The sequence below is a fragment of the Phocoena phocoena genome, chromosome 1, assembly GCF_963924675.1.
Source record: "Phocoena phocoena chromosome 1, mPhoPho1.1, whole genome shotgun sequence".
NCBI classification, from domain to species: Eukaryota; Metazoa; Chordata; class Mammalia; order Artiodactyla; family Phocoenidae; genus Phocoena; species Phocoena phocoena.
This window is the reverse complement of record NC_089219.1, coordinates 182,833,170-182,851,618: the sequence shown is the minus strand read 5'-3', so window position 1 is coordinate 182,851,618 and position 18,449 is coordinate 182,833,170. Positions and strand designations below refer to the sequence as shown.

Sequence of the window (18,449 nt, the reverse complement as noted above, 5' to 3'; positions counted from 1 at the left end):
TGAAGGAGCAGGAGAGATCTCACAGGTCAGATCCTCCCAAGTTATTAAATTATTCCCTCCCAGTACAATTAGGTATTTGGTCAGGTCTAAAATATCATACTGCAAAAGGCATACATGACTATAATCAGGATATGAAGACATTCTACTTATGTGAATATGCTTAGTCAAAATTTCTATTCTGAACACTAGTCAAACTTTCTGTTATGGTCATTATGCTGAGACTACCGTGAGATCTACAGACTTGATAGTATTACTTTCAACCTTCAGAAGTGCAGCTCCAAGAGGATCTGGAAAACCAGACCCAAGAATGTCTTCTATCTTGACTAGGCAAACTGATGGCGGCTCTAACAAAGGACAGGATCATTAAAGGCTTACACAGTAAAGCCTATGGGTGAGGATGGAGGAATGATAGCACTAATCCTGTCAAGAAGAACCACTCCAGTATTCTACCAAAGTATACACTATGTTGCTCTAAAAGCTTATAACTTACTAGGAATCAGTTGATATATTTTATTTTTATAAAAAGTTCCCTAAATAGTCTTTTACCTGATAGATAGTTTCAAATTTTAATCAGTAGCCCCTGACTAAGGGTATAGCTATCCATTCTATAATGGTAAGTTACCACTCGTTACCAGAGTTCTGTTCTTCTGAATCTATCTTACTAGATCCACAGGGTCAGCTGATTAAAAATTTCCTTGATAATGTCAAGTGATGGCAAGTCTGTTTGAATATGGAGCTGAGTTCACCATCACAATAAATACAAGATCACACTGACAAATTCTTCCTTCCTCACGGACCGAAGAAATCTGAATGTGCTGAAGATGGAGATAACAGGGCTTCTGTAAGGCACTCTGGTTTTGAGTTAGTTTTCTCAAGTGTGAAAGGATAGGCGTACTCTTCCAAGGTAAATGTCCTAGGCCCAGGCATGCCTTGGCATTAGGCCAGGAACAGCAACCTTTATGTGTAAAGTAGGAGGAGCAAAGGAAGAAAACCAGATTGAACAAGAGCAAAAACTCTAAAAGGCAATCAAGCCCCTAAATCATCAAGATCTCAATCTAGAGCAAGACTCTGTAACTGAAATTGTCTGTTTCTTTCATCTGCTTCAGCAGGCATTTGCCCAGTAGGGATTTGCCCTCTTTCCTTTGCACTCTAAGTAATTAAATAACTCTTGTACCTAAAGGTTCAAGCAAAGAATGTTATCTTAGTTGTCTCTCTTGTAAGGATTATTTACATGAGCTTTTTTATGAGTCTCATCTTGATAGACAGCTGTTTTGTAAGATTTTCCATTTGTGTATTTGCATTTCTTTTTAAAATGAAGACTACATTTTTTTATTGTTAATTAATTTGCAGACACTGCAAATTAACTGGTGGTTAGCTATCTGTGGTAGCGGTGGGAAGTCCCTACAACAGCAAGTCAGGTAACTGATGGGAAGTGTGTCATCCTACCACAGGACTTTAAACAGAGTCAGCTTGATAGCATTCTGTGATAGCAGGAACGTTATCCTCCTTTTATGTAGCGTTTTTATAATTTAGAAAGCAATCTCACAACTATCTCTATCTTACAAATGAGGAAACTGACCCTAAGAGAAGTTAAGTAATGAGAGTTTAAGTGGCTGACACTGAACTCACCCTGGAGAGCAGGGTTCTCAGCTACTGCTAGTAAACCCACAAACACCTTGATCAGAACATCTGCAAAGGGCTTGGAACGGAAAACAAATTGTGTATGCATCAGCATTTTCCGGGGGAGAAGGTCAAGAGTTTTCATCTGATTTTTCAAAGGAGTTTTGTGATACAAAAATTCTTAAGGGCCACTAAAGAAAAACACATGGGTTTTTACATCAGACAAACCTAACTTCAAATACAGTTCTTCTATTTATTAGCAATGATACTTATCTTCTCTAAGTGTCAAAATTACCTCTAAGAATTCTTCTGACGAGGAAACAAGATAATGCATACAAAGCACCTAACACTGTTTTTAAAAACCCCTTACAAGAACTCCATGTAGCAGAGATTACTGGTTGTGCTCAGGTATCTGTTAAGAGACTAAATATACAAATAGACAATGGCCAGACCACATATAAAAACAGAACTCTGAACCACAGTCCCCAGCAACCTGACCAGGAAACCAACCTTCCATCTTTAACAAGCAGCCCGGGAAACCAGCCTGCTCCATCAGACTCGGAGGAGGTCAGACTGCTCTCTCTAGTGACAATCCAGTAAGCTGAACAGTAACTTCTGTAACAGCCCCAAATGGCCAGGACTTAATAACTGACAGCTTCCCCAATTTTCATCCTTGCTTCCAACTTAGGACCAACCAGAGAAAGCCAAATACACAGCCTCGCCAGTCACCTAAGATGCCCGACTTGGAGTGAGCTCACCAACAGCTTCTGTGTGTCAGTGGCCTCCCATGAGGGCACACCCGAAGCCTCCTCTTTTATCCACTATAAAGAGTCCCTCCTCCTCTACCTGCCCGAGAATCTCTGCCAACACGCTGGTGACAGTGGTTGACTCCGTTGCTGGAACAGGCTCAGAATGAACAGCTCTCACTTTTTCTCATTTCGTTGGTCTTTGCTGATTTCCACACTGTTCAATTCAGCTTCCAGAGTAAGAGTTTAGCTCACACATGGACAGCCAAATGAAGACTACGCATGCTAGCCTCCCCTGCATCTACACACGTTCATGAGATGAAATTCTGGCCAATGGGATGAAACGGAAAACAGTGTGTGGCAGCATCTAGTGATGTGCCTTAGATACAGCCAGCCAGTACCCTTCTCCCTTCATGCCTACGACTTGATCAGCTGTAAACAGGCTTGGTCTCTGAGAATCTGAGATCAGAACTGCCATATTAGCCCCAGAATTTTATGCAACAGAGAAATATACATAATAACACTAATAATACAGCAACAGCTTCCATATACATAGCCTTCCTATACGTGGGACACTCTTCTAAGTTCTTAGTAAATATCAATTACTTAATCATTTAAAACGACCCTATGAAGTAGGTTCTATTATTATTTTGTTTTGGAAAAAATATGGCACACAGAAGTTAAGTAAGTCCCTGGTGGTCCAGTGGTAAAGAATCTGCATTGCAGTGCAGGGGACATGGGTTTGATCTCTGGTCAGGGAACTAAGATCCCACATGTCACGGGGCAACTAAGCCCGCGTGCCACAACTACTGAGCTCACGTGCGTCAACTAGAGCCCCGCATGCCGCAAACTATAGAGACCATGCGCCCTGCAGCCTGTGCGCTACAACTAGAGAGAGGAAACCTGCACAGCACAACTAGGGAGAAGCCCACGTACCACAACGAAGAGCCCATGTGCTGAAATGAAAGATCCCGCATGCCACAACTAAGACCCAATGCAGCCAAAAAAATAAATTAAAAAAAAAGAAGTTAAGTTAAGCCCAAGTATAAGTAGTTTTTAGCCTACTGTTATTTGGCAGTTTCTATAACTTGTAGCTGAACTTAAACCCAATTAATATGCCCTTAGAAAAGAAATAACTTTTAAGTGGTCAAATCAGGGTTTGATGTGCAAGTTTGAATCTAAGGCCCACTTTCTTCTCTGAGCATCCCTCCCAGGAGCAGGGACAGCCCAGGTCAGGCTGCTCTACAATTTCCCACTGGTCCCTCTGTTTGATGTCCAGAGATGCAGGATTGAGGGTGCTCTGGCTGGAGAAATCAAGCTGCAAAACTATAACTTCAGCTTACAGAAGACGAGCCCTCGGTCTATTTCCAGGTTGGTCTCGGAGTGTTCACATATCCCGTGTGACTTCACCAGGTATCTAGCTTCATAATCATAATCATCACTACTGCCTACCACTTATTACAGGGCTACCATATGTTAAGCACCACGTTGAGGTCTTTAAAGTAGCTAACATGCCTATATTTTTAACCTACAACTCAATCAGAAAAAATAAATCTTCAGTTTAAAAAAAAAAAACAAACCTTACCTTTATCATTCTGGATAGATCACCAGCATCTGCTAATTCCAAAACTATGTTTAGTTCATTATCTTCAATGAACGATGCATAATATTTAATTACATTAGGATGGTTGAGTTGCTGAGAAAAAAAAAAAAAAACAGGCATCAAAAAGTTTTCTTACTGTAAATTCCCAAGAGTCACAGTTTCATAACTTAAGAATAAAGTTAGTTACTGCATTTCATTTTTAAGTTACAGAAATCTTAACATGACTATATTTTTCTTTAATCTAGTGAATTTTGAAATAAGTATTATACTTATTGAAAGTAAAACCAGACATTTTTACTTTAATATTTTTATTAGAAATAATAGAGTAAATTATACACAAAAATTTTTAAAGTATTGCTATGATGAACAAATATATAAATACATGCATATAAACGAATGACTAAATTAAATCACCAATTGTTAAAAATTATATCCTTCAAAATGATAAATGTCATTTAAGGCCACTCAGTGTTAAGTAAAGTATTCCTTTTTACTACTATTCTGAAGTTAAGGGTGATCCTAGTATAACTCCAGCCAGTGGTAAAAATCTGGCATCTACTATATTGCATCTAGATATCACTTTTACATCAAATAATATAAATATTCTGAACTTATCTACGGGGTTGATTATTAAATTACCTTAAAAATTTTTCACCTTGTAGAAATATATTCATAAGTCTATACACATTTACAGTCTTTTTGTACAATCTTTTCATTCAATCTTTAAGCAAGGTAACATAAGAAAAATCATTTCTCAAAGAAACTTATTCAAGAATGATCCCAAAGAGTATACACAGGATTTTCTTCTCTTCTTTCTACTTAAAGGTTTTCCTCCCACATTTTCTATGATGATATATTATTTCTCTAACAAAGGTTTATTAAAGCAGTCACTTCATGTCCCAGGAAATAACTACAACAAATAGAACAGTGGAAAGCATGGTTCAATCTGATCTTACTGTTATCTCTTTGAATAGATCTCATTCACTTCAGGCACAAACAAAACTGGATGGCATAAAAATCATCCAAGTTTTATCCAAAAGTTAAAAATATAACATAAACCACTGAATTCCTCAAAAGAAATCTCACGATAATAAATGCAGTGTGACGGTAACTGAAATGTCAGTCCTATTCTTTGAGTGGATAAGAAACTGAAAAGCTAATTCTGACATACTCTTTACACCACCCTTTCTACATCTGCAAAAAGATATGGAAATATTATTTTTAAAACGTGAGCCATTTGGATCAGTCCACATTCTCAATATACCATACCCTGAGATAATGCTAATATGCATTTACATTACTTAACATTTAGAATGTGTCTAACTGGGATCATCGAGAAAAAATGTCTTCAATGTTTTATGTCTATTTTATTTATCTTCTAGTTTGAAATGGGGGAAAAAAGCTAATCCTACCAGGGCTTCCCTGGTGGCTCAGTGGTTGAGAGTCCACCTGCCAATGCAGGGGACGCGGGTTCGTGCCCCGGTCCGGGAGGATCCCACATGCAGCGGAGCGGCTGGGCCCGTGAGCCATGGCCATGGCTAAGGCTGTGCGTCCAGAGCCTGTGCTCCGCAACGGGAGAGGCCACAACAGTGAGAGGCCCACGTACCGTGAAAAAAAAAAAAAAAAGCTAATCCTACCAAATGTTCCAATTAAATTATTGTACAGTAAATCCAAAAGGTAACTGGATTCTTCAATATATTGATTTCAAACTTATATGTTACTTGAAATCGGTGCAGCATAAGCTGTATCTCAAAAATCTTTTTATTTTTAAGTGTGATATTTAATAAATCACTTTTATCAACCTATTCAATTATGTTCAAAACAGTCAACAGTTCATTTGTTATTTACCTTAAGGAGATCTATTTCTTTGATACAATCAGCACGTGCTTTGGCGTCCATTAAATCAAATATCTAAAAATAAAATCCAGAATTACTTAATAAAATAGTAATCTATGGTCCAAGTTACCATGTAAGTCCACTGTAATACTTTGCACATAATTACACACACACTAAGAAGTATTCTTTCCAATTAGCTTTTAGGAGCTGTGGAGATCTACAGGTATTTTATCCCATGTGACTAGAGGTTACATTTTCCCTCCAGGGGCAGTCAGTATTAAAAATGGGAAAAGAGAAGAGCTAGATATTTCAAATCTTAAGTTCAAATCGAAGAGCACGGAAGTTGTGAGACTGTGATATATTAATATAATAACAGTTAAAATATTGAACAATATGTGCTAAATATACTGCATGAACCACCTCGTTTAATTCTCATTTAATCCGCATGAGGACAATAATGTTAGTATTCCCACTTTACACATGAAGGAAAGTAGGTTTAGAAAGCTTAAGAAATTGACAGAAGTTCACATAGGTAATTAATGGAGCAGCCAGAATTCATTCTCCAAGTTATCCTACTATAACCCAAGCTCTGAACCATTAATCTATATGATCAAATCAGGTCTAAAAGGTCTAATGCATGCATTCTTGACAGGGCTGATACCCTTGTCAATTTTCCAAGGAGGTGAAAATTGGTTCTTCAGAGAGAGGGTGACAAAGTCTTACTCTCTTTAAGCACAGATATACATATGATACCTAAACAGACACACTGTATCTACGGAATTAAAATTTCATGGTGGGGGGCATAATTGGGAAAAAATGTCTAAAAAGGTGAGGGGTGAAAATAAAGAAAAGGTTGAGAAACGTTGATCTAATGTAAAAAACATAAAAATAAATAATACAATCAAAGGGCTCTTTAGTATGTCTCTGAAAACAAAGAAATCGCTCAATGTTCCAAGCATATGGAAAACTAACAATAAATAAATATCTTAATAAGTCAATACTCCAAGCATAAATGAGGATAACACGTTCATTTTCTTGCTTTTCCATGATTCACAAAACTGTGTTGAATGCCAAGTTATCGTTATGTTTTATTATAGCTACAAATAAGGGAACCAGCCTGCAGTCCTCAGGAGGCACACCGTCAGGGACAGACTGCAGCCCCGAGCACAGAACGTGACACTCAACCCACAAGTGCTGCTGCACGCAGTGACATGAGTGCCTCGAGGGGCGGGCTGTAGCTGCCCGGGCTTCCGAAGCTTGAATCATATATGCAGGGAAGTGCAATACACCTCAGAAAGATTTCTTACAGAAATAAGTAAAATGACAAGTTCATTACTTAAAGGAGTAAACTCTACATTTAGCAATTTCACGTAGGAAAGCCACTCATTACCCAAAATGCCAAAAGGTGCCAGAAAAATGATGTTGTCACTAAATAACAAATCAAACAACTATAACAAATATTAATGTAAACAGAAAATTTTGAACTTGATGTTAGTTACTGATATGAAACACACACACACACACACACACACACACACACACACACTACTTATTTATGATGCCATTCTCGGGAACTACCAATCACAGGGGACTTGATACAACTTGAAGAAATGTGGGGAAGTACAAAATTTTGAATGTCTTAGACCTTGAAGGAATTCCTGAAAACGTTTTTTAAGGAAACAGAGAAAGGATCATTCTGGTACTAGTGACTAAAATGAAAAAAAAAAAAAATCACAAACTTGGAGACATGTATAAATCTAATCTCTCAGTAATCAATGTCTATGATGGGAAAGTATTAAAACACGAAAGACTGAGCGAGATGAGAATGTGTATGAGAGCTCTAGGAAACCCTAACTAGACACAAAATACAAAGACAGAACTGTGCCATGATGAAATCATGAATCTTTAATTCAACTTATAATTAAACTAATTCAGAATTAACAAATTAACTTTCATCTTGAACTGAATTCTCAATACCAAAAGTCACTTCTCAAACACTGAGGAATGAAGCATTGCTGGCACATTTAAGGCAAAACTAAATTCTGAACCAAATACTTTTAATTGGAAATTCAGAAGTATCTTATCTTGCTTTTTCTCTTAGCCAGCATGTCAAGACAAAAACAGAAACTGAATCTTTAGATTAAATCATTCGCAGACATAGATTCAAAGCTGTCTGATTCCGTGAGCAAAAGGCAATACACATGAAAAAAAAATCTGGATTTTCATAAACTATTTATAAGCTTGTCTTCAGAAGGTATCTTTCCAGCTCTACCAAAGTTTCTAAACTAATGTTTGGGTTTTTAAACTAATGTTTGATACGAGCAAAGTTATTAGCAGTGTTTAAGCAAGTGACTGGCTGATACATTCTTGGTATTCTCTGAATCATTTAAAAAGTTTTCTTTTGTCACCTTTAAATTTTGCCAAAATTACTCACGACTAATGAAACTCAAAAGGTTAACACTAGGTATCTTTGGAGGGAAAAGGCTGTCAAGTGACTTAAACATTAAACACAAATGTCCTTAAAAGGGCATCTGTAGGTCTGTTAGGAGAAAAAAACACTTAAAATGTAGTGAAGGAAGTACTTCAAAAAATATACTGAGACAGTTTGACAAACCTGTTACATCTTACTTTAAATAAATCTTAAATAAATGGAAATCTCAACCAAACATCTGGGCCTCACCAGCTTCACAGAGCCTGAATAAATGAACTGAGCAGCTTGTCCCACATTGAGGCCTGTTTCCCACGTGCCCTCCGTCCTTCTGATCTCACCCCTGGACTGTGCCTCTGTCTTCCCCGGTGTTCCTGCCCCTTGCAACCCGGATGCCACAGTGACTTCTGGTTCCCGCACTTGCTGGGTGGTAGGCACAGACTTTATTATTTGAAGGATGGAAGATGGGTGAGGGAGTTAGAAAATCCATGGCAGAAGGGCTGAGTGGCCTCTCTAGACGTAAATTACAATCATGGAACAAGATAATCTCCGAATAATGAAAGTCTCTACCACCAGCCCTTCCCTGACTCAATACACAGACCCCTAAGGGGTGGAGAGGGGGGCGGAAGTTAAGCCAGGTGAGTGCTCGAAGAGATCTGCACTGGAGCCAGGAACCCCGTTCCTCTGACACCCAGGCCTGTAATCCAGCAGCCATCAGCCTTCCTCTCTTCATGCACCAACGTGTCTGAACTTCAAGGCAAAAGACAGGACTCAATTTCTTCCTCGTGGATTCCTTAAGGCCCTGACAAATGATGGCAAGGAACTAGATACCTGTGTGTGTCCTTAATTTTTCCATGATTATTTAAAAAAAAAAAAAAAAAAAACCTTTGTTTCCAAGGGAGTGCCTTTTAACTCAACAGGCTAGTATATAGTGATCTAACTCCTAGGGCATCAATCAGTCCTTTTTGCTTAAAATTAAAAAGCTTCTAATATGTACCACGGGAAATTCATCCTTTGTTCAGACTTCCTGAGAGCCTGAAGCTCAGCAAAGCTTAGTCAGGGCTTCCAGAGGTTCAGAAGCCACCCTACAGGGATCAGGGAGAAGGTGATGCAGGAGAAGCAAACAATCCAAAATCATGACAGTGAGAAATATCCTGAAAGGAGTGGGGAAAAGAGATGCCACTGAAGGAAATAAGAAAAGGGATATCCAGAAAGACAGGAGAACCAAGCCAGTGTAGTGTGAAGAAGCTGTGGGTGTTGAAGCAACAGTTACTACGGAGACGTCAGTAAGAACGTCAAGTGATGACACTGCAGGAGAGGAGAGGTGGATGCGGGAGAAACGGGCAGCAGCTGAAAAAGTCTCCAGGAAGACAGAAGAGAAAGATCTTGTCCAGAGCGCAGGTAGGGAAGGGAAGGTGAATTAGGATGGCTGTGCAATCGTGAAAGCACAGCAGATGGCAGAGGTCATCACTGGCACACAGGAGATGCCCTTTTCCACTAAGCATGAAGGCACACGGGCCGTGGCTGAGGCTTCAGAGTAGGTGGTAGTTTTTAACTCCACCACTGACAACACTGTAATCGTATGTACCTGCTGGTTTGTGTTCTTCTCACTACCGTGGTTAAAATATATCCAAGTAGGGAGTACAAGAGAGTGCCTTTCCAAAGAAAGGTAAGCAAAACTCCAAGAAATAACCTGAACCCTTCTGTGCTAGGGGGTGTGGAACAGTGGCTACATGTGAACAGAGAAATGAAGAAACACCCAGTGAAGAGAAACCCTGCCCGGGGGGTTAGCAAGACAGGAGCAAGATGGGGGAGATTGTAAAGTGGAAACATCCGCATTGCTCAAATAGCTGACAAAGGTCCAAGAAACACACAAACAACTGAAATCAGACCTTAAATAAGAGGTCTAGAGAATATGGAATAGAGGGCCATGGTCAGGATGAGGTCAAAGAACAAGCTTTGGTGGAAAGACAGAATGGGAGAGAAATGAGACGGGGAGATGAAGAGGGGATGTGGAGAGTTAAGACAGGACAAGCAGAGCACAGGGTGGGCTGTGACAGTGCTGCGAGCAGACCGGGTGCCGGGGGTGGGAGTGCTGAGCAACCGTGACGCCTGGTCTTGGCAGAGTCAGCATGGTGCCAGGAAAGGGACAGAGGAAAATGAGAGCAAGGGGCTGAAAACATATTTAAGAAAAAAAGAAAAGAAAACGGGGAGGGGGGTGTTGTTGCAGACTGGCAGACAAGGGGCAAGATGGAACAAATATTGAACTGGATGGGCTTCAAGGACAGAAGAGAATGACGAATGCTGGGCACAGACTAAGGGGAAGAAACCCTAGTGAAGATGACGTCCCTGCATCCCAATTCAAGGAAAGAGAAGCACCTTACACTGAGACGATGGGGAGGACGGTGGGGATGTCGAGGAGAGAGAAGATTCACACAAAGAACAATATTTACTCACCAGGCTTGGCCACTAGAAGAGTTTCTCATTTAAAAATTTTAAGATAAACTCACATAATCAAAACTTGCATTTATCTTAATGATGACCCTAAGGTACCATAAGATGCTAAAAGAAAAATTTGTGAAACATCAAAAAATGGACAAATAACTAAACTATTTCATTGATGTCCACTGTATCACTTAAATATTTTAATGTTAGTAATCTATTTATGGTATATATCTTAATTCATTATAACCCCCAAATTTTGTTAACTAGAATGCCCCATTCTCTAAATACTCGGTAAGGCTAAAAATTTACTACATTTTTATATGCCTCAAAATGCCTAAAATAAAATTTAAAGTACAAATGAATAAAATTAAGAAGCTTTAATTTTTTAAGATGAAGTCTCTGCCTCCTCGACAAGTAAACTAGTATAGTATCAATTACTAAATTATTCTCCAATTTAAAAAATATATAATATATAAATTATATATATAAATATATATATATAAATTATATATATAAATATATATATATAAATTTATAAATATATAAATTATTCTTACAAATGCTTCCTAATTTTCATTTGCTCAAGTATCTATTGAAAGTTTCAAAGAAGTCTATAGGGATTAAATAATGAAGTTGATAAAAGCTGCAGGACGAATTCCGTAAGCACAGTGAACACTGAAAACGAGACTGAATATATGGCTATAAAGTGTTACAAATATATTAAAATCAGTGTATGCATTACGGAAGAAGCTACTGCCCACAAATTTCTAATTGCATGTAAATCCTAATGTCTAATTACATGCAAACATGCAAAATCTTTAATCTAAAATGAACACATGTAAAAGAGCAAGTTATACTCATTAATATACTCTAAAAAGTGATTTTCTTGATGAATGCTTTAACATAATTATCAAATATAAGTAAATATAAGTAAAACAAATATCAAAGAATATTTGTTCTTTCAGAAAGTTTTTTTGAGATCAGCCGGATCAAAAGGGTGAATCTGAACAAATACTGTATTATTATCACTATTTATGTTTGTTTGTAAGTATACAAAAGTGCTTTATACAAAAGTGACTCTAATAAATGTCACTGACTGACAATGGATGTCCCACAGTAAAACAGTATTATTCAACATACAACGTAAGAGTAAGAAAAGACAAATTAAGCATTAATGAACTAAGGATCAAACTACTGCACCTACGATTAAAAAGTCAGGGTAAAAAAGGTCACAGAACTGAGACACAAAAAACCAAAATTCATGCTATAACATCACATCTACCAATTCCAATTACACAGCTCTAATCAATGAACTAAGTATAATAAAACAGAGATTAAGTGGACGAGATCAAAACAATTCTTTGATAATCTTCCAGCACAAAGAACTGTGGTTCTGAGACACAGCCCGACGCCTGTGAAGACTTTCCCAACCTCCCTCTCACCCTGGGCCCCTCAAGGCCGCACCCACTGTGGTTCCTCCCTCACTATTTTAGACGTGTCTTGGCTGCACTTCCACTGGAATCCACGAGCCCCGTTATTCTGTTCATGCTGGTGTTCTCAAAGCCTTAAGATGCTAACCACTGAACATCAGGTGATCGCTAACACTGGAGAAGTGAACTGAACGAGCAACAGGAAGGGAAGCAGGGAGACAGGGCAGCAAAGCCAGTATGTGGAATTGCAAAAATGTTCCATCAGTTAAGAACCATCTTCATTTTTGGCAAACAAATCATGACGGGATGTGGGCAAATTTTCTAGAAGGTTGGTTAATGCTGTCATACACTGCAGGCTCTCAAGCTCTTTATGATTTCAAAGAAGGAACGTGCATTCAGTACACACTCTTTCCTTTCCACACACAGGTAACAGGCAAACATCCAGGAAAGTCACCAGGGCTTCCGGCAAGTTGGCCACAGAAAAGTGACACCTGACACAGGACAAAGTTCAGAAGAGCCTGGAGAACTACGCTGAGGAACCTGCACGCTGCTCCTAAAGAGTCTCATCAAAGATTTGTGAGCAGAGAAATGAGTTATAAACGCAACATTTCAACACATGAACTCAACCAGGAAGGATTCTAGAGGAGCTGGAAACAGTGACATGGCCCTTTAGACGAGTAAAGTAGCCTTAAAATAACAAATTGCATGAGGATATCCAACGTTTGATTCCTTATGAATTTTTTGAAGAGGGGCTAGGACTCTTCAGGCAGGAAAAGAGTCTGGTCAACAATAGTTTAAAACATTTTCATACTAAGCTGCAGAGGTGGATTTCTAAAAAGGAAGAACCCTGGTCTTTATTGTTCAGCGCAAGTGTAATACATCACAAAAATCAATAACATGTCTGAAATGCAAATATATTTCTCCTCACAAAGGTTTAAGATACTGTTCCCTAATTACAGAAGCTAAGAATATCTTTACAGCAACAATTCTCTCTTGTATAAAGGAGTTACGTTTAAACTACAGTATGTCCCAATAGCAACCCTAAGAAGCACAGAAGAAGGCAAAGCCCAAAGGACAAACTTGAACTCGGCACAGCGGGAGGCAGCGGTCTGGGGTTTACCATAGTGTGAGGTGGGGGCAGCTCGAGGGGCATCTACCCTGCACTGACTGGAAACACGACCATGCACATCCACTCCTGTCCATTCAATTTTCCAGTCAAAGGAAAGAAGGATACAGGCAACCAGAAACGATGTAGACGGTATTACAAGAGGCCTGGAAGAGCTTTTGTTCTTTCTCCCTCCTCCCTTTTCCCTTCTTTCTCCCCTTCTTTCTCAGTATTTCCAATGACAAGGTTCTGTGATTTAAAACACAATCCTTAGAGACAGAACTGAGCGCTGTCTCTCTGTCCACACTCAGGGTCGGGGGTAGGGGGTAGGGGGGAGAGGGAAGCCAGGAAGGCCTCAGGGACTCCACCTAGATGGTCTCTCACTCCATCCATCCATCCATGCATCCGTCCACCCATTCATCCACCCACCCATCCTTCCACCCATCCAAGCATCCACCCACACACGCACCCACCTACCCATCTATCCACCCACATATCCAGCCAGCCAGCCAGCCAGCCAGCCAGCCAGCCAGCCAGCCAGCCCCGCCTTGACACCTGGGGCAAATCAGCAGCTATCTTCTCTCTAGTCTGTTCTGTGTGTTCAGCTTGTACTTTTATCTTGAAAATAACCGATTTTGAAGATTATTACCCTCCTAGAGAATCCATACTTCCCATCCTCACTTCCCTCCTACTCAAAGTCCTGTTCCTGGTTTCAGAGCTCTCCAGGATCTGGTCTCACCTTGACAGCCTGGCTTCCGTTCCAATCCCAGCCACGCCAACAGCTCATACTGACATTTCCTTTCTGCGAACTAGGGAAACCAGGAATCCACGCCGCAGGGTTTAACGTTTCATTGCTCTAGATAGACTCCTTTTCCCTTGGTGAGCAGGAATAAAATTGCTAGCTTCTTTTCCTCCCCCACCCCACAGTGCCCAGAGATATGTATTAGAAATTCAAGACATTTTAAAAATGCATCAGAGGGCTTCCCTGGTGGCGCAGTGGTTGAGAGTCCGCCTGCCGACGCAGGGGACATGGGTTCGTGTCCCAGTCTGGGAAGATCCCACATGCCGCGGAGCGGCTGGGCCCGTGAGCCATGGCCGCTGAGCCTGCGCGTCCGGAGCCTGTGCTCCGCAACGGGAGAGGCCACAGCGGTGAGAGGCCCGCGTACCACAAAAAAAAAAAAAAAAAAAAGGATCAGAGTTCTGTTGTTAGGAAATAATCATTCCCAAAGTCATCTGTGTCATAAACACTAATATCTGCATTGTATATTTTATGTTCTTACTGTAAATGGCAGAGTACATGAGAGAAGACGGCTACCCTCACGTGCTGCTGGAGAGAAGGTCAACGGTGCAACCGCTGGAAGAACTCGGTATAAACTTGCAGCACTGACCATGCGTGGCCCTGGGCTCATCACTTCCATCCTCAGGCACATGTAAAAGGGAGATTCTTGCACCAGGAAACATACACAGGAACATCACGGAAGTACTGTTTGTAACAGCAAACAACTGTACACAACCAGTAGCACGTAACAAGAACTGGATAGTATACACACGTAGTATGTAATACTACACATACACACGCATATCTACATATTGAATACTAGATATATAAAGAATAAAGCATAGCCACACACACCAACATGTGACAACATTTATATAAGTTCAAAAATGCAAAAGCAAACAACAGATGTATTCAGAAATGTATACAGATTTGGAGAAAAACTCTAAAGAAAAGCAAAGGAACAATACACACAAATTCAGGACATGGTGACCTCTGAAGGAAGGGAGTGGCAGAAGTGTGTCAAAGGTGAGTGGTGGATATGAGAGCATCTGTCCTATTCTTTATATCTAACATATATGCCCCATAAAATCTTTCATAAATATTTACTATTTGCTTAAAAATATGAGTGAAAACTATTCACCTCTGCTACAGCTGTTGCAAGTATACTGATCCCTTACAAAATTAAAATAATAATAGAAAGAGGACACTGAGGTTTTGCAGGTCTCGACACAGAAAAGACACCAGGGCTGCAGAGTAAAACGGAAAGTCCACAGGCAGGTGTGAACAAGAATGCCCTTCCCTGAAAAAGGGAAGTAAAACGGTACAATGTCAAACACACTCTGGGGCAGAAAGGTAAGTGCTTTCAAGACCAGAGGCGAGTGGACCCATCAGGGCAGTGACCTGTCCTGGGCTCGGGCTGGGGCAGGGCCTGGCCAGGTGAGCTGGGGCAGGTCCATGGATCTGAGGAAGCCAGACAGAGTCAGGACTGGAGAGCAGAGCTGATGCTAGAATGATACCAATACAACGTGTGGATTTTACGTAAGACGTCAATCCTCTAACTTTACCTATTTCACTTTTTTTTTATTCTCCAGTAAATAAAGTTCACTTCAGTTTTCTTTCACGTATTGCCAGTGTGGCTCTCTACATTAACGAAAACCTCCCCCTAACCTTGCCTGCTGTTTACTGACTTTATTAGGCCGTGCATTCTGTGAGCCTGGTGTTTCCTTCTGCAGTGCCTGCAGCTCAGGATACAACACGTAGCCACACGTCCAGTTAGGAGCCATGGTGACAACTCAAATCTGCCTCTTAAAACCTAGAGCTGTGAAAGCTTTTCTAAGATCATTCTAGTCATTACTGAATCTGGGCGAACAAAACCAGCTGAACTTTAAAAGTAGTATTAAAACTAAAAAATGATCTCCACCATGTATTGCACTTAATGCAAGTGTTTACAGTACAATTTTTATTCCTTCCCATCGTTCTCAACTTAAGACTGTCATGACCCAATCATTCAGGATGCACTTTTCTCTATTTATTCTTCACAGAGTATAATTTTATGTGGATTTATATAATTAAAGTCATCTTACCTGCACTTTTTTTAAAGCTACTGGTACTCCATCCAAGAGACAGGCTGCTCTATAAACTTCACTAAATTGCCCGCGACCAATTTTCTTTTCTATTCGAAAGTTGGCTAATGTATTATAGCCCATATCCGGTCGTAAGGCCTTCTGTAATTAAAAAAGTCAGAAAAGTTTTCAGTCACACAATATACACACAATCATTGATTGTCTTCACATAAGTAGGTGATTTCTATGGTAAACCCGCAGACAGCCATTCACTCGACAAGTATGTATCGCACTATTCATATTATATAAAAATACACACATATACATATAAATTCACCTAGTCCAACCTGCCAAGTAATGTATGAAAATCTTCTAAACTTCCTGACAATCATTTAAGTTCTACCAAGAACAATTCCAGTGGCAGTGAGTTTACCACCTCATCATTAAGGTTTTTTTAAAAAGACGTAATATACCCTGAGAAAACCATAATTCAAAAAGAGTCATGTACCAAAATGTTCATTGCAGCTCTATTTACAATAGCCCGGAGATGGAAACAACCTAAGTGTCCATCATCGGATGAATGGATAAAGAAGATGTGGCACATATATACAATGGAATATTACTCAGCCATAAAAGAAACGAAATTGAGCTATTTGTAATGAGGTGGATAGACCTAGAGTCTGTCATACAGAATGAAGTAAGTCAGAAAGAGAGAGACAAATACCGTATGCTAACACATATATATGGAATTTAAAGAAAAAAATGTCACGAAGAACCTAGGGTAAGACAGGAATAAAGACACAGACCTACTAGAGAATGGACTTGAGGATATGGGGAGGGGGAAGGGTAAGCTGTGACAAAGCAAGAGAGTGGCATGGACATATATTCACTACCAAATGTAAAACAGATAGCTAGTGGGAAGCAACCGCATAGCACAGGGAGATCAGCTCGGTGCTTTGTGACCACCTACAGGGGTGGGATAAGGGAGGGTGGGAGGGAGGGAGATGCAAGAGGGAAGAGATATGGGAACATATGTATATGTATAACTGATTCACTTTGTTATAAAGCAGAAACTAACACACCATTGTAAAGCAATTATAACCCAATAAAGATGTTAAAATAAATTTTAAAAAAAGAGACGTAATTGTATAAAAGCAGTTTTGGGTTCACAGCACTATTAAGAGGAAGGTGCAGAGGTCCCCCATGCGCCCCCTGCTCCCACACATGCACTGCTTTCCCCGTTACCAACACCCCCCCAGAGTGGGGCTTTCGTTACAACTGATGAACCTGCACTGACACATCGTTATCACCCAAAGCCCGTGGTTTACGTGAGGGTTCACTCTGGGTGTCATACATTCTATGGGTTTGGACAAATGTATAATGACATGTATTACAGTATCATATAGTACACTTTCACTGCCCTAAAAAATCCTCTATACTCTGCCTATTCATCCCTCCCTCCCCACTAAACCCCAGCAGCCACTGACTTTTTACGGTACCCATCGTTTTGCTTTTACCAGAATGTCACATAGTTAGAACCATACAGTATTGTAGCCTTTCAGATTGGCCTCTGTCACTCAGTACATAATTACATTTTTAAACAATATTTTTTTGTTGTTTGTGGAAAATGTCATTTCTTTTTGAAACTAACACATTTTAGTACTTACTACGCATCGGGCACTGTACTAGCTGCTAGAGGAACAGAGATGCATCAGAAATGCTTCTGCTCTGAAAGAGCTTACACAGGTACAGGGAAGGTGTTGAGAAAGAATTACAGGTGCTGGGAGGCAGCACCCCAGCCGTCCCCATTTGGAGGCAAATCCCAACTCCTTATACGTTTTATCCACTGTCCTAGTTCTTTCGTTCATTGTTTACAGACTCATTCATTCATTCAACCAGTCATAGGACAGATCTAGGATCCACTAGGATCCAACACTGTCTGCTGCTGAGGTTACCACGCATGTCCAAGGAATACCGCCTTTTAAGCTCCTCATGACACTCATAAGCTATCTGTAGCGATCTACCTATAAAAGTGTAACAATAGTTTAGCCATCATATGCCCTTTTATCTTCTCTCTTTTGGCTAAACACACACGGGCCTTTTCAAGATTCCTAGATTACTGCTAAGTACACTCTTCTTGGCCTTTTACCACTCTGCTCACATCCTTCTGGACCTGCTCTACTCTGAGCCGACTCAGAGTAAACATGACGTCCTTGTGGGGCCTGACTGGGCCCCCTCTAGTAAGACTGAACATTAAATACCTATTAATGCAACCAAAGGGCGCACTGGTTCCTAAACCCACTAAAGTAATTTGATCTCTGAGTCCCTCAAGCAAAGCTTAGTCAAGGCTGATGACCCCATGACTTATGTAAAAGGCTATTTTGACACATGGGCA

General features: G+C 40.1%; 1 protein-coding gene across 1 annotated transcript in view; it reads right to left on the bottom strand.

Annotated features, from left to right (window-relative positions):
* Positions 1 to 18,449, bottom strand: part of NEK7 (NIMA related kinase 7) — a 92,736-nt gene that overhangs the window by 57,844 nt on the left and 16,443 nt on the right. The window contains exons 2-4 of the mRNA XM_065883859.1: positions 16,076 to 16,216; positions 5,818 to 5,880; positions 3,952 to 4,062 (exon numbers count right to left, since the gene is read on the bottom strand). Of these exons, the coding sequence (XP_065739931.1) occupies positions 3,952 to 4,062; positions 5,818 to 5,880; positions 16,076 to 16,216 (315 nt within the window). The remainder of the gene's footprint in view (positions 1 to 3,951; positions 4,063 to 5,817; positions 5,881 to 16,075; positions 16,217 to 18,449) is intronic.